The sequence below is a fragment of the Sus scrofa genome, chromosome 9 (assembly GCF_054392235.1).
Source record: "Sus scrofa isolate SSC_HxYL_T2T_F1_AM1 chromosome 9, Sscrofa_HxYL_maternal_Yorkshire_Landrace_v2.0, whole genome shotgun sequence".
NCBI lineage: Eukaryota > Metazoa > Chordata > Mammalia > Artiodactyla > Suidae > Sus > Sus scrofa.
Window position 1 is genome coordinate 130801103 of NC_139391.1, and position 16696 is coordinate 130817798.

The 16696-nt window shown below is 40.4% G+C and overlaps 1 protein-coding gene and 1 long non-coding RNA gene across 7 annotated transcripts in view; one reads left to right on the forward strand and one right to left on the reverse strand.

Moving 5' to 3' along the window:
• The window catches only part of EDEM3 (ER degradation enhancing alpha-mannosidase like protein 3), a 74104-nt gene extending 62558 nt beyond the window's left edge, over positions 1 to 11546 (reverse strand). For all 6 annotated transcript variants that reach the window (XM_021102628.2, XM_021102625.2, XM_084977966.1 and 3 more), the window contains exons 1-2: positions 11169 to 11546; positions 6177 to 6222 (exon numbers count right to left, since the gene is read on the reverse strand). In XM_021102628.2, coding sequence (XP_020958287.2) covers positions 6177 to 6222; positions 11169 to 11329 — 207 coding nt within the window. In that variant the 5' untranslated portion in view covers positions 11330 to 11546. The remainder of the gene's footprint in view (positions 1 to 6176; positions 6223 to 11168) is intronic.
• A 535-nt stretch (positions 11547 to 12081) lies between these two features.
• On the forward strand, positions 12082 to 13468 carry LOC110262256 (uncharacterized). The gene is made up of 3 exons (XR_014816515.1): positions 12082 to 12215; positions 12638 to 12721; positions 13340 to 13468. It is a non-coding gene; the product is annotated as an uncharacterized LOC110262256 (long non-coding RNA).
• Positions 13469 to 16696: the final 3228 nt, after the last annotated feature.

The window sequence follows — 16696 nt, forward strand, 5'->3', positions numbered from 1 at the left end:
ACTGGTGAGTGAAGAAACAGTGTTCTATCAAATCAACGGACTACTACGGAGCAATAAATAGCAACTACAGTACCTCCAAAAATATGGATAAATCTCGAAAGCATCATGCTACATGAAACCATGGGAACCAGAACACTGAATATTGTACGATGCCACTGATACAAAACCCTAGAAAAGGGAAAACCAGTGACCAAAAGCTGATCGCAATGGTTGCCAGAGATCAGAGGCAGGGAAAAGGACTACCAAGGACTACCGAGGGGCAGGAGGAAGCATCCCGGAGTGACAGAGATGTTCCGTATCGTGACTGTGGGGGTGAACAACTCTTCACAACCTGTCCCACTGGGGACCATGCATTTCAAATTGGAAATGCTTTTTGTCTGTAAATCACACCTAAATAAACAGAAAGACCTGGTTCTGCTGAGCTGAAATCCTACATAGTATATCAAAGTGTGATTTAAAAAAAAAAAAAGAAAGAAAGAAACCTGTGAGAGGATACTACAGAATTTCTTAAGTCATTCTGGCAGTTTTAGGATACTCTCAAAACAGAGGCCAAGGAACAATGGTTAACAAAAGGTAGTCTTACTATCATCTACACAAAGATTTTTATTATCTTCCTACTTTCCAACCATGAGCACCACTTCTAAACTACTTTATTTACAGAACCCCTCTTTTTGATGAAGAAAATGTCAAAAGAAATATCAGGTACAGAATTTTCAAATGGAGAATATGCAAAAGCTACAGTGATGGCTGTAAAACAATGTGAATGTAATTAATGCCACAGGACTGTACACTTAAAAACGGTTAAAATGCAGGTTCCCAGCGTGGCTCAGCAGTAATGAACCTGACTAGTATCCATGAGGACGCAGTTCAATCCCTGGCCTTGTTAAGTGGGTTAAAGGATCCAGCACTGCTGTGAGCTGTGGTGTGGGTCACAGACACGACTTGGATCCCTTGTGGCTCTGGCGTAAACCGGCGGCTATAGCTCCAATTGGACCCCTAGCCTGGGAACCTCCATATGCCATGGGTGCAGCCCTAAAAATAAATAAACAAATAAAGTTCCTTTCATTTTTTTTTAATGTATTTACTTACTTTTGTCTTCTATTTATTTTTATCTTTGAGGTGTGCTCTCAAAATCAAGCTTACAAGTGGTTATAAGGTATAATGTTACAGGTTAAAGGAAACCATGCTTACTTTTAGAGTTTATTTACAATGTTTAGGGCTCTATCAAAGTAATTTCTGCTTGTAACAGTTAATAATTGAGCTGTCTACAAAGAGATTAAGAAACTGGCTGAAAGTCACACGGCGGACACATGAGCCAGGATTTCAATCCAGCAGCCGTAGGGTTCCTTGGTAGATGTTCTTACCTATTATGCTGTGTCTCAATGAAGTAAAAATGAAGCCTCAGTGTATTATTAGCGTTTTTACAAGGACAAAGTTCAAAAGTCAGGCCTTTGTTTGAGGTGCATCCCAAACTCTTTTCTCCCATTCTATACACAAATCGACTTCTTAGTTTGAGCCGCATGGAATGGAGAAGAAACACATTACCTGCCAGAAACCCCCAGAGTTGTCATTCAAAACACTTAATATTGTATGTGCTTGCTGGGTGATGTCTTAATCTGCTACTGCATTTTAGGAATACATTCATCTTTATTTCTCCAAAGCAAAAATAATGATAATAATAGTTGAGTTGTCTTCAGTAGACAGGAAAAAATATTAGAAAAGAAAGATCAGATCAGAGAGTTTAGATCCAAAATGGTTCTGCATTTGGCGGCCTAAATACATATATTTTGTCATCTAAATTAATCTGCAAACTAACCTCAGCACAAATACTATAAACATGCTAACAGTAGCTCTAAAGTGGCTGTGGTCTGAGGTTTAATAAGGTCATATAAGAACTGCCAAAACAAACATCTAATTTCATGTTATTTGGGGAAAAGAGAAAGCCATCTGTGCAATTCACTGTGGATAAACTGCAGTCTGAATGGGGCTAGAGATCTGTCAAATATAATTGTTATGATATTAACATTGATGCCATTAGTTGATGAAATCAGAGAATTCCTGGAGGTAACATCTAGAGATGGCAGAGGTGTACTAATCTACCTAAGGCTGGCAGGGCATTGTTACTGAAAAACAGCATTAACAGAACCTAGGGAATCATAAAAAAGGAAAGAAAAAAATAAGCTCAAAGGCTGTATGCCTAGAAGAGGAAAGAATGAGTGTGTTTGAAGAAAGTTCTATGCATATCTGAGGAACAAGTTCTGAGTTGAATAAAGCCTAGACTGAATTTTAGGAGGGCAATTTCAATCTCGGGTAGAGAATGAATTGGTAGCAATAGTGATGGTAAGTTACACTGCGCTTCCTATGCGCTAGACACAAATTACATTAACTTGTTTAATCCTCGCAACAACATTGTGAAGCAGGCAAACCATTTCAGAGAGATGGGGAAATAGGCTCAGGGAGATTAGGTAACTCTCCCAATGAAATCCAGCTGGTAAGCAGCAGAGCCACTTCAGGCTGTTCTGCTCTATTACCAGAATTCTTGCTCTTAATAATATTTATATTGTCTTGTCTTTGGAAAATAACCTTGTTTTCCCGAGAACAAAGAAAATTAAAAGGAATTGCTGTAATGGAGAGTAGAATGGAGAGTAATATTTTTAAAAACTAGAAAAAAATGAAAAGTATTCAACATTTATTAAAAGCCCACCACGTGCCAGGCATTTCACATTTTAGCATAGTAGGTAACTAACACAAAAAAGTAAACAGAGTTATAGGTCCCCAAATTTACCATTAACTTGTATTTTTAATAAAACATATTACATAATTTCTTTGAATTTAAAAGGCAAAGATATATCACAATAATCATATGCAAAAAGCCCCACTATTTGATTATACTTTCACAATAATTCAATTTGGTTCTTTTAAGAACCAACAACAAAAAATAAAAAATTTATGTAATAGGCATGATGCTAGGCACATGACATATTGAAGATGTATTTATTAAAAATTAAAGAAAATGGTCCCTGTTCTCAAAAATCATACAGTCTACAACAGTCCTCTATAATTATTCCCATTTTACTTAGGGAAACACTGCTCAGGGTGGGTTAAATAATCTGTTTAACGTGCAAGCTATTAAATAGCTATCATAGGATTTGAACTCAAACCTATCTAACTCCAAAAGCCTACATACATTTTTACTCTACAGCAAGCTAACAGTGCTTCTGAGTATACGAACTAGGAAAAATTTTCAACTGACTTCAAGTAACAAATACAGGGCACCTGGTCTCTGTTTAATATTTTACAACTATTTCACATTAGTTGAGAACTTAAAAAGGGGAAGTGTGAATTCTAGACTAAATCTTGGATTACAAACCTCACGTAAGTGGAGCACAGCACAAGTACGTTGCAAGAGTCACTCATGTTGTAAAATAAAACCGTTGAACATTTTAAAATACCTATTGCAGTGGATGGCAGGTGGGTGTGGCTCCATGGAAAAAATGGAGGGGGGGGGGTCTTGATTCCAGGAGTTCCTGGTCTTTGGAGTCAAAATCCCTCTCCTTTGCATCTTGTAGGTAGATGGTTGTAATAGAAAGTTACCCAGTTAGGATCCAATAAAAAGGAATTGGACCAGGAAGTCCTCTGAGCACTGCCCTTGGTACCTGCTCTGTGACACACCCATGTACTATGTGCAGTCTGTTTAGGAAACAACGTACTGATACAACTTTCTGCTGTTTAACTAATAAGAAACAAGATGTTAAAGATACTATGCTTTACAAAGAAAGGATCCTAGTCACAGAGAGATGTATTTAACTGACCCAGCTGTATACCGTTTCATTCAACTTTTTTTTAATTTCATGGCTGTACTTGCAATGTATGGTAATTTTCAGGCCAGGGATTGAATCTGAATGGCAACAGTTGGATTCTTAACCCATTGTGCCACAGTGGGAATTCCCATTCAATTTTAGAACTAAAAACACTCATTTCTGTCATGGTTTAGGATTGAGGGTATAGCACAGATGCACTTGGCCACCACAAAACCATCAGCCTAGATCTGTAAAATTAAATTATGCTTTGCCCAAGCTGAATTAAGCAGGGATAAATGATTTGGAAAGAAATGGGTTTTTTGGTTTGTCTTTGGGGTTTTTTTTTTTTAGGGCAGAACCTGAGGCATATGGAGGTTTCCAGGCTAGGGGTCTAATAGGAGCTATAGCCGCCTGGCCTACGGCACAGCCACGTGGGATCCGAGCTGCATCTGTGACCTACACCACAGCTCATGGCAACGCAGGATCCTTAACCCACTGAGCCAGGCCAGGGATCGAATCCGCATCCCCATGGATGCTAGTCTGGTTCACTGACCACTGAGCCAGGATGGAAACTCCTAGAAAGAAATGTTAAAGGAATGGCTGAGGTTTTAAGAAATGAATTGAAAATTGTTTTCAAGATGGTCAAAAATAACCCAAACTTCATCACTAGTATATCTTTAAAACTTTTATTAAGAACTCAGTATAGGAGTTCTCTTGTGGCCCAGCAGGTTAAAGATTCAGAGTTGTTACTGCAGCAGCTTCGGTCGCTGCTGTGGGATGGGTTGGATCCCTAGCCCAGGAACTTCCATGTGGGTGTGGCCAAACAAAACACAACACTCAGTATGTACTCTTAAAAAACGTACGACATAGGAGTTATCGTCGTGGTGCAGTGGTTAACGAATCCGACTAGGAACCATGAGGTTGAGGGTTCGGTTCCTGCCCTTGCTCAGTGGGTTAACGATCTGGCGTTGCCGTGAGCTGTGGTGTAGGTTGCAGACGCGGCTCGGATCCCGCGCTGCTATGGCTCTGGCGTAGGCCGGTGGCTACAGCTCCAATTCGACCCCTAGACTGGGAACCTCCACATGCCGCGGGAGCGGCCCAAAGAAACAGCAAAAAGACAAAAAAACACACAAAAAAACAAACAAAAAAACGTACGATATGGAATTCCCACTGTGATGCAGTGGGATCGATGGTGTAAAAGCAGTGCCAGGACGCAGGTTCAATCCCCAGTCTGGCACGGTGGGTTAAAGGATCCCGCATTGTTACAGCTGCGGCATAGATCACAACTGTAGTTGGGATCTGATCCTTGGCCCAGGAACTCCATACGCCACAAGTGGCCAAAAAAGAAAAAAAATGTACAATATAAAATGGAATAATAATTAAATATAGAACATGTTTAAACAATATAAAAATGCATACATGCATATATACTTACATGTTATAAAAGTAATATTAACATATGAAGATATTTGGGTAATATATAATGAAAAATGGACTCAGAATCAGATGAAAAATACTTAGAGCCGAATCAATTAAAATCAGCTTCTTGCCAAACTTTTCCCAACCACATTTAATAAGCCTTAACCATAAAAGGAAATCTGTGGACCTATGTTAAAATGTAAAAACAAGGTCATAAGAATTTTCAGAATAATTTGATTCTTTTCAAGACTATACAAATTTACATGTAAAATTACCTTTTGAACTGTAAACTCTGCTGGCTATTTCCTTTTAAAAATTATTTATTTATTTTTGCAGTTTAAGATAATTTTAAGTGGTAAGCAGTGGCCAGGGTGGGGAGTGGGGCAGCCACAGACCCAATTGTGCAACAGGTCTCCAAAACTTTTTCATCCTGTAAAACTAAACCTGCTACTTTTTATCAAGTGAGCACTAAGACATTTTAAAACAATATGGATCAGCATATCTAGAAAGTAAAATATATTCAAATCAAGGACCACCGTGAGGATATAATTCGGACAGCATCTAGGTGATAGCTTGAATCTCTTAAGCAATGGTTTCTTCATAGAGTGAATATATTATAAATAGTTTTTTTAAATTAATAGAATCATTTCCCTTAAGGCCAAAGATAACATCTTATTCATATTTATATCCATAATATCTAACTATATAAAGTATTTAATAAACATTGTTGATAGCATCTGAAGAAACTATTTAAATGCAAAGCTTCATAATCTAATTCCATTTATTCCTAACTACGCAATAAATTGGTTCTCTAAGAACCACTATCAGGAATACACTCTTTTTAAAAAATTTCCTTTAAAAAAAAAGTGCTATTAATTCAGGTTTTAAAATTCCCAATTGACTGTGCTCACATAATAATTAGCTCACATAAATGGTAAAGATAAGCTTTCTACTTACCATATAGTTGCCATAAGCATGATCAAACATTTCCAGTACTTGATTCCTAATTTTAAAAGAGCAGAAATGAAAAAAGTTAAGTATATTCTATTTACTGTCTTTTAAAAAGTTATCATTCCTTCATAAACACATACCAATAAAAAACAAAAGAAATACTTAGCTAGAAAGGAACATAAACAGAGTCAGGAAATCCACCAGTGTTAGTAGACAAGCATTCATGAATCATGAAGACCCGGGCTAAACTTTTACTATTCTAGCATTTTAAGTAAAATTCTTCTTATAATTTTCCCTAAGAAAATCACTGAATAATACAGAGAGATGAAAATCTGATTTAAAAAAAATTACCTCTTAACAAACATTTAACGTAAATGTCTTGAAAGAGGAAAATATTGAAGAGTCCCCAAAGAAATAATTATTGTTACTACTTATTGCTTACACTATACATTCTTTCAAAAGAGAGGGGTGGCTGTGTGTATTGCTAAGGAAATAACAAAACTATCAAGCCTCTGCCGTTCCCCTTAAACCAAATAAGATCACTGATGCTTAGTTTAAGCTATATTTCTTAATATTTGTCATATTTTTAAAACATACATTTTTATGCTTTTATGATACACTTTTTTGCTCCTTTAAAAAAGTGTCAAAGGTCAAATAAACAATATTCAACCCTAAAACGAGAAAAGTAATCCTCAAAAGAAGACTTGTGTGTTTGGGCTAAATGTTTCTCAAAATCCCCAAGATGACTGTTTAAAATGGAGGTTTCTGATCTCTAAATAACATCAACTAAATCTACAAGGTTCGGACTAAGGAATCAGTCTTTTAATTAAACACTCTCAAATTTGGGGGATTGAGGGTTATAGAAAAAAACCACAAAAGTTAATGCTATGGCCAGACAAGCCCAAGTCTCTCAAAAAAAGAAAAAAAAAACTAGTATTTTATTAATTCTTACTATTACTCTCAAAGTTCTAACGGCAAAAATTATTACTATTACTCTCAAAGTTCTAATAGCAAAAATAGCACTAACAGCAAAAACTGAAGTAAGTATTAAAGAAAATGGCTGGATATATTTTTATTTTACCTCCTGCTATACTGCAATTGTCGTTTTAAAAATGGTAAGCATAGATGATGAAATACGGTAATCATAAAGCTAGATATGTAGTCCTTTTCACTCTAAAGCTAGAGAAGGACTCATTTCCAGATCCTGGTTATAATAACCAGCAAAATCAAGTACACTAAAAGTTATGAACTGAATAAGCTAAGTCCCGACAACTTTTTATGAATACTAATCATTTAAAAACACCTATTGGTTAAAAACAAGGGGGTAAGCCACTTTGCTAAGATATTCTTTGTGTTTATATGTATGATATAGATCAAGCTATCTCAGAAAATTACAGAGTATCTCAAAGAATCCTTATAGACATTTCCTTATGATGCTGCAGATAAAGAGCTCTCAAATTAGCTAAGAAACAAAAAAGTTAAATTTCCCTTCAAGCACTGATATCAACGAAAATATGGAAATTCTTTTTTCCTTCCACTAAAACAAAATACAAAATGCCAACAAGTAAATTCTTATAATCAGTAGTAGTTGCACCTAGACGTGTGTATTACAGATAAATAACATAAGCTTTAACTTGTTTACACAATTTTGCCAGCATTCAAGCTTCAACACTATGAATAAACCATGACTGCAAATAAGGACACATTATTTTCCAATCCTTACACTTATGCAGCCACATGATCATCAAATTTCACAACACATACTTCAAAGTGGAGATGTTTAATACCCAGTTGAGCTCCCCGCTCCCTCAATTAGACATAAGTGCTAACGAAGACATATTTAAATACAGAATGGTAGAATATTATACAGAAAAAAATTTTTCTATAAGGCTTTAGATCTATTCAACAACTGGATAAAAATGTACTAGAAATCAGATCCACAGCTCAAAGATTATGTTTCTTTCTTCATTTTGAATAATTTCTATAAGTCGGCTTTTACTAAAGTTACATTGCTTGCCAACATGCTACAGAAACTGGACTGTTTTACACTTCATTTTTTAGGTAAAAACATTAACAACTGCTGTAACATTTAAAACACAAAACAAAAAATGAGTTCCAGGAAGTTTAGGACTATATATGACCAGGTAATTAAGTCCATAAACTATAAACTGCAAGCAACTGAGCAAATGCGTACTATTTATGACAATTCCAGTCTTGATCATCAGTTTAGTTTTGTGAGGGGGTGGGAAAGGGACGGGGCATTTTCTGCTTTATCATAAATCATTATTTGGGCTTTCAAAAAAAAACCTGTACAGGTAAACCCAACGAATCAGCATTCAGTTTTCTAAAAATTCCCAGAGAAGAAAGCAGTTAAGCAATTGTGAATTTGTGATTTATAGCTCTAGACTTATTCCACTCTTACCCTAGAGTAAGGCAATCTAAATTAACTGGCCTAAATAATTATAACTTCACATTCATAAATGATCTCATAATTTGAGCTGAAATCTCAAGCCAATGTAGTTGGACTTTTCCAATTAAAAATTAATTCTGGTCAAAGTTGAGTTATCCAATGACTTTTCCCCAAATAAAAAAGTTTAATATAAAGGGAAGAAAGGGGAGTAGTGGTCAAATAAAAATACTTGCTGTCCCTAAGTTTCTTTCAGTCTTATGGAAGTTCAGCATAGTGGAGAGCACAGGCTCTGAAGTCATACAGACAGACCCTGGCTTGAATACTGGCTTCACCATTTACCAACTCTATGACTTTGAACAAGTCAAACTTGAGTCTCAGTTTCCCCATCTGCAAAATGGGGATCACATCCGCCTCATTACAAAATAGAGAGGATTACAGAGATAGCACATATAAAGTGCCTGGCACAGGGTAGGGTATTCAGTCAAGCAGTTATCAATGATACACTAAATCCATAAACAGAAAATTTAAGATACTTACTATGGTTTACAGGTAATTCTGTTTTATAGTTGATACTTTATTTTTTCCAACAAGCATCTTTTTTTTTTTTGGCTGCTGGAAGCATATGGAGTTCCCAGGCCAGGATCAGATTCGAGCCACTGTTGTAACCTCAGCCGCAGCTGGAGCAGAGCAGGATCCTTAACCCACTGGGCAGGAAGGGGGATTAAATCCTTGTCCCAGTGCTCCCAAGATGCTGCCAATCCCACTGCACCACAGCAGGAACTCCCAACAAGCATCTTTTATTGCTATTTTATTTAAAAACTAAATCAAGACTCTTGCAACAATTTAAACAATGTGGAAGCCTGCATATAAAACAAAACCTGATGGTTCCACCTCCCCTCCATCCTAACGCGAGGAGGCAGTCATCTTTCAATGTTTTCCTGAGCTTAAACAATTTCTTTCTGGTTTTTGTTTTTTTAAAAACATGGGACAGGGAGTTCCCTGGTGGCCTAGCAGTTAAGTATTCCCTATTGTTACAGCTGTGGCTCAGGTTAGATCCCTGGCGCAGGAATTTCTGCAATGCCTCCAGCATGACCAAAAAAAAACAAAACAAACAAAAAAATAGGATGGCACTAGAGATATTATTCTACAACTTACATCGTTTCTGTCTTGGGAATATATCCCGTAGCCTTCTAAAGTCCTACCTCCTCCTTAATGTCTGAATATTATTCCATAACACGGATGTTCCAAGGAACCAGTTCCATTAGTTCAAAATGCACACTCTTGCACACCTATCTCTAACAGTGTTTTCTGTAGGACAGATTCCCTGAGATGGGATTAATGAACCAAGAGTACATACTGTTTAAATTTTAGTAGACACTGTCAATAAGTTACGGCAATTTACACTCCCATCAGGCTTCTTCCCACATCCCACCTATCCAGTACTCTATCCATGTATTGCGTTTTGTTGATTAACTTGATGGCAAAAAACAAAACAAAAAAAAAAACCCCAGCTATTTCATTTTTTTTAATCTCTCAGATTATAAGACTGAGTAACTTCATGTTTACTGACCATCTGTATCTCCTCTTGTGTGAATTAATTCTAAACACCCTTTGCCCATTTTCTACTGGTTCTTGGCTTATTCCTTATTTGTTTGTGGGACCTATTGTACATTAGGGATAGTGACTCTGGGTTCAATGCTGTACAGATAACTGAAGATTTACGGCTTTCAAGACTAATATGGAGATCCTGATGTGGCTCAGTGGAAACGAATCTGAGTAGTATCCATGAGGACACAGGTTTGATCCCTGGCCTTGCTCAGTGGGTTAAGGATCCACATTGCTGGTGAGCTGTGGTGTAGGTCCTAGATGTGGCTCGGATCTGGCGCATTGCTGTGGCTGTGGCAGAGGCCTGCAGCTACAGCTCCAATTCGACCCCTAGCCTGGGAACCTCCATATGCCGGCGGGTGCGGCCCTAAAAAAACAAACAAAAAAACCTATTAAAACTACTTTGAATAAAAAAGCATAGTTAATTAGGTCTTTTAAATATTGCCATCAAATACTATCCTATTAGGAAAGTGCAAAACAAGAAAACACCACAAGGAAATGGTAAAGTGTTTAAAGTTCAGGTTCCAATGAATACCCCCTTTTCCACAGCAGGTGTAAACATGATTTCCTTAACTACTGTGGGATCAGCAACATTTTCCCAGCTGGGAGCTCACTTATGCGAGAAATCTCACCACGTCCCTGATGAAAGACAACCCGCAGAATTCTCACGCGCAGGGACACGCTGCAGCCCCCTTCACCTGCCACTGACATGGCAGCCGCCTTGACACACCGCGGCTGGCCTCAAGGAGCTTGCACATGTCACCGACGGCCCCAGAGACACCCCGAGAGTCCCCTCGAGATCGCATCGCGGGCGGTGGCCCCGTCCTTCCTGCACCCTGTCCACCCCGCCAGGGTCCTCTCGAGGCAACAGCCGTCCCCATCGCGACAGGAGAGGCCACTGCGCGCCCAGGTCGCAATGACAGGCACCTAACCTGTGGTCAGCCTCACGAGGAAACCCACCCCAGGCTGCCAAGCGCCCTTACCCAAGCCTCTGTTTCTCCTCCCTGCTCATGGGCGCGGCCCCCGCCGTCCACACGGATGTGGCTGACACCAGACAGAGCGCGGCCGTCGCCGCCACCAGGTTCCATGGCGCTCGCTGGGGGACCCGAGACCCACAGCCCCTGCCGCCGCCGGCTCCGCTCATGGCCCCGCGGTTCCGCGCACGCGCAGCTGCTACGCCCGGCCGGTGGGACACATTGCTGGACGCCGGTGGCAAAGGGGCTGCGAGCCGTGCGGAGGGCGGGATGCGGAGGAACGCGAGCGGTCGCCGTCGCCGAACGGTTTCCCGAAGCCACCGAGCCGGTCCCCAGCGCCAGCGCTGCCACCGCCCTCCGCCCTCAGCGGCCCAGAGCGCCTCCCCCAGCTTTCCGGTGTCGTAGTCTAGGAAACCACCTCCCCCGACGCGACTTCCGGGTAGGGCCCCAGACGCTGAGCCTCAGGACCAATGGGGACCGGATCAGAGAGGGGCTGGCTCCGGGGACAGGAGAGGGTATTGGCCAGCAGAAGTGAGACGTGGACAAAAGGCGGGACTGGGGAGGGACCTCTAGCCTCGGCCGTCCTCCGACCCGTGAACTTGAGACCTGAAAACTACCGGTCCCAGCGTGCACTGCTCCCTCCTCGGAGCTCTCGCAGTTGGATCCGCCGGGCTAAAATTCCGGGGTGGGCGCGCTGCACCCTGGGACATGTGGTTCTCCGAGGGGCACGGGCGGTTCCTGCGATCTGGCTTTCCCTGGCGTCTTGCACCAGCCCTCCCTTTGTGGGTTGCATAGTTCCCAGGAACCTGTCAGCTCTTTAGCCTTTTTCCTGCAAATACATTTCCGTGAGTGCCGGCTAGATGAGGCTCACATGGCCTCAGGTCCGTGCTGCACGCCATAAGGAATAGTAGTCCCTAAATGCATACGCTTTTGGAGTTGTCCTCTGCCCTCACCGAGATTGCAAAACGTTAAAGGCAAAAATGAATCGAGCCTTTGACGGCAGTGTGCTGAGAGTTTTCCTTGTAATCGCTCATGTACTCTTGGCAACTTTAATTGGTAAGTACCCCGGTCCCATTTTGCAAACGAGGAAGCTGAGGTCGGAGAACTTAGGTTACAAGCCTCATCTGCTGGGTTAGATTCCAACCAGCTTCTGTGACTCAGAAGTCCTCGCATGTAACCACAAGGGTGAAATGAAGGAGGGCAGGGGAGGCCTCGCACTTGCTTAATAATAGTTATCTTAAAAGCTCAATGTAAGGAAAATAGTGTGAGCTGCAAAGAACGTTTAATAAAGATTGGAAATTGCAATTTATTTTGATCACCCATTCCCACCGATTCACATTGGTAAAATGAGAATTAGGTTCCTCTTGAAAATACACATCGTTTTTCACACGTGGTAATTGAGTGGGTAGGTGTGGAGTTTAGGAGCTTGGATTTGACCTCTATGACCACAGGAAATTGCTTTCTCCTCGTGCCCTCAGCAGCTGAGCTGCCTTTCTGGAAAGTTTCTTCCTTGATTTCTATCACCTTGCATCATCTGCTTTCCTCTCAGACGGACCATTCAGGTGAGATCAATGAATCCTCCGCCTTCATGCCCCCTCTTTGCCTTAAAATGCAGGTGCTTCCTGCATTTTAAAGTGTTTATGTGTGTGCGTTTTTTTCTTTGTACTCTATTCCGTGGTGATTTCTTCCACTTATATGGATTCAAGCATCATATCCCTGTGGTTGATATACATCCTGATTTCTAGACCCACTTTTCCTCCTCCCTAATAGAAATTCCCAAGAGTAAGCTCAAAAGTCATGTGTTCACTGATTCAAATTAATGTCAGTATCATCTTCAACGCATCCTGCTCCTCCACGGTCTGTGCCCAGTCACTTGCCAGTTAGATAGATTCTACTTCTGCTATCACTTTCTTTCTTTCTACTGCTTAGTTTAAGCCTCCATTACCTCTTTCCTGAACTATCACGATGGCCTCCTAAATTATTTCCCTGCCTCCCTAACTTTTCTCTGCATTGCTACTAGAGTTGGCATTTGAGGACATCTACAAACCCCTTGAACACATTATATCCCTTCTACCCCTGCCCTGCTCTGAAATCCTGTGGGAAAACTCACAGGTTCTCATGGTAAATCCTTTTCGGTGCCTTTGCTCACTATTCCCTCTGCTATCCCACTTTTTCTGTAGAATACTCACTACCCATGACGTCTGACTCAGATTCCATCTCCGAGGAATCCTTCCAAAACCTTCCAGCTATTAGACGTCATCCTCCTATTGTATTGTGTGTCTTTATTATTGTGTTTTTCACAGTCAGCCCTGTCCACTAGTTTGTGACTGCTTGGAGGGTATTGACTTTAGCTTATTTCTCTGTATGTTCCAAAACTCATCACTGTGCTTCTGTTAAAAATAATAAATGCTGGATATACTTGTTTCCTTATTCCTTCAGTTTCGTGTCTATAAAGTAGAAATAAGATGGTTTTTATCTACTAATGTGGAGGCTGTGAAAGCACAAGGCCACTTCTGTACAATGTTTAATTTTATCCTTTTTACAGACCTGCATCCCTATGTTGGTTCCATCCCGGATCCTCTTTGGCAGCTTTAAGTCACTAAGTCAATAATACCTGTGGATTGTTCTTGGCTCTGGCACAGAGAACATGGCCAGCTAAAGGTCAACACCAGTCATTCAGTATTTGAAAACTAGGAACAAAGAAAACAGAAAAATAGTCAGTGACCTTCAGCTATATTGAAATGTGGTCAATTATTTGTAGTGAATTATTGGCAATAATTCAATTTTCTTTGCCTTCCTGATGCTCCAAGCCTTTATAAGAAATCAAAATTGACTAGTAACTATCATTGAGAAACAATGTCTTTAAGAAAATTACTGGCTTTTAGTGTGTAGCATTGTCTGGGGATATTTCCCGTAGCTTATTTGTTTTCCAGCTAACATTGCATTTTAAAGTGTGTAATGAGAGCAAAAAACATATTCATAGTTGACTTAATAAGCATCTTTCTCTCCCTACTGCAATTCAGTCTCTAGCCAGTGGTTGAGTCCATTTTTCACTAATCTCTGCAAAACCATAAGGATAAAAGCTATGGCCTAAAAAGCATTGCAGCATAACATATCTAAGTTGGAGCCTGTGGAAATGAAAGAAAAATATGATCACAAAATGTATTTCAAAAAAGAACCCATTTTAACCCTTTAATGGAAATTAAGAAAAAATTCTAAGATAATTGGCAATTTATGGACACTAGGAAAAATCTGCATTCATTCTTTTAAAACCTACAACACATTATTTTAGACCGAATACACTTAGTCATAAAAAGGATAGAGGAGTTAAAAATGAGAGAGACCTTGGTGTGTTATGCAAGGGGGAAAACACTGGTGGAAGGCTAGGATGAGGACTTTTAAAGACTATGAAAGAGGTTTCAGATGTGTAAAGCTCATTAAAAATGGTAAGAAATAAGAGCCAGTTATAAAATGCCCTTTAACCAGATAAGAGTTTGTTTGCACAGCCTTGCAGCTTATGTAAATATGTATGTTCACCTGGGGTTCTCTTTGCTTGCTTACCTGGATGAATCAGGAGGTAGGGAGGGGTAGGAAGCCCTGGTTGGAGTCATATGGATTCACAAACATAAAAGAGAGTCTCCACTTTAATATTACGGCTCAGAAATTATCCCAGGAATCGGGCCAGCTGGGTGAGACCGACCACACAGCCACAGTTGCCCTGAAATGACTTGAATTCTTCAGTACGACAGATCTAATTACTCCTGAAACTCTCGTGTAGAACTTGGGAGTGGGATTTTGTCATTCTTCAAATTGCTTATCCTGTTCTTCGATAAAGGGTGGAATTTAGAGAACACTCTTCTTCCTGAGAGCCCAGTCTTGCAAACATTAAATAAATCAAGTCAGCACTTATTCTACGTACACAGCTAGCCCTACAAAGAGTGCTTCATGAAAAAGATAGTCGGGGTCCTTGCGGACTGACTCTGTGCTTGGCTGTCTGACTGAGGTATCCAAATTCCAAGAAAGACAACAGGAAGTTTGAATGATTCACTGCCCCCTAAGATGTCCCTGGGGCTCTTTCCACCTCTCAGTCATGAGCCAAGAGCTTCAAAATCACATCAGGTTCAGATTATTATCTCACTTCTCTCAGTAAGGCAGGCACCTGTTCTCTCAAGCAAGAGGTTTTGCTCCCACGTCATGCTGACTGTTAAGCTCGGTTTTGTGGTTGGGTCTCTCCTTCATGTGTCAGAAACAGCTTCAAGTCACATGGCTGTTCACAAGCCAGTACATCTTGCCTCTGGCCCCTCTCCCAAAGCCACCTTTTGTCCTATTAACATAGTTTCTACTTCACATTTCAGTCTGCCCACGAGGTTGAGTCCACACCATTCAACAGCATTCTGCACAGCTTGCATACGTGGCATAGTGGCCAAGAATGGTGGCTCTGAGCCAGCTCTGCTGCTATTAGCCACGTCATCTTAAGCAAATTACTGAACTGTCTTGTGCCTTAATTTCCTCACTTGTAAAAATGTGAATAACTACCTACATCAGAGCTTGTTAGGTGGATTAAACAGTTTAATTGTAACACTTCATTATAGGGATGTTGTGAAGATGATGTATGTAAAACATTTAGCGCAATTTGAAAGAGCTCAATAAATAGCAGCTATTGATATTATAGGGGATAGGATTCAAGGGTGCAAGTGTACTCTTCTTAACCCAATGCTAAAGGTTAATGGACTTGGTTATTAGTTATAGAACTAGCTTTTGAGCACATATCTTCAGAGCTTTCCCAGCGCTTTGGGGCCTTACACTCAATTTTAGCACCCTCTCTGGGTTCCCAGGGCACTGCACTCTAATGTCTCAAGTTTTTTCTCCACAACCCCTCACATCACTTCCCTTTCCTTCCCACTCCTCCTTTTCATCTGACGTGGGTGTGTGTGCATGCGTGTGCCTGTGCACGCGCGCGCACACACACGCAAACACACACATTTGCTTTGTGCCCACTGCTGAACACAGAACTTAAAATCACATGACTTGACTTCTCAACCTACATCTGCCATTTGCTCTTCTATGCAAGCCAGTTCCTCGAAGACTCAGTCTTTTTTGTTTTGCTTTGTTGTTTCATTTCATATGGCCAACAGCGGTGGGCTGGAGTTCTAGATGTCAAATTACATTAGTGGTTAAGAAGGGGGAAATAACTTGCAAATAGTTTAATTATGTGCAACTGCTGGCTTATTTTTGGTAGATAGTGATAGCAGCCAAAATAGGAACTGGGTTGAAAATTAACTATTCTCCAACACCCTCCTAACCCGCTTATAATTAAACCAAGTCATAGGCCACTTTCTGTCATACATTTGTTAAACATTTTGTTAGCAAGCAGAGACAATGTAGCACATACCACCTGTCGTGTGTGTCTGATAAAGTGTCAGGTCTCTGTCCTTTTGGGTTCTGCAATCATGAGTTTGCATGAAAGAGTCCCTGGAGGCATTTGAACACTATTCCAGAGGCAGGATTCTATCATCCTTATATAGTAAGCATCAGCC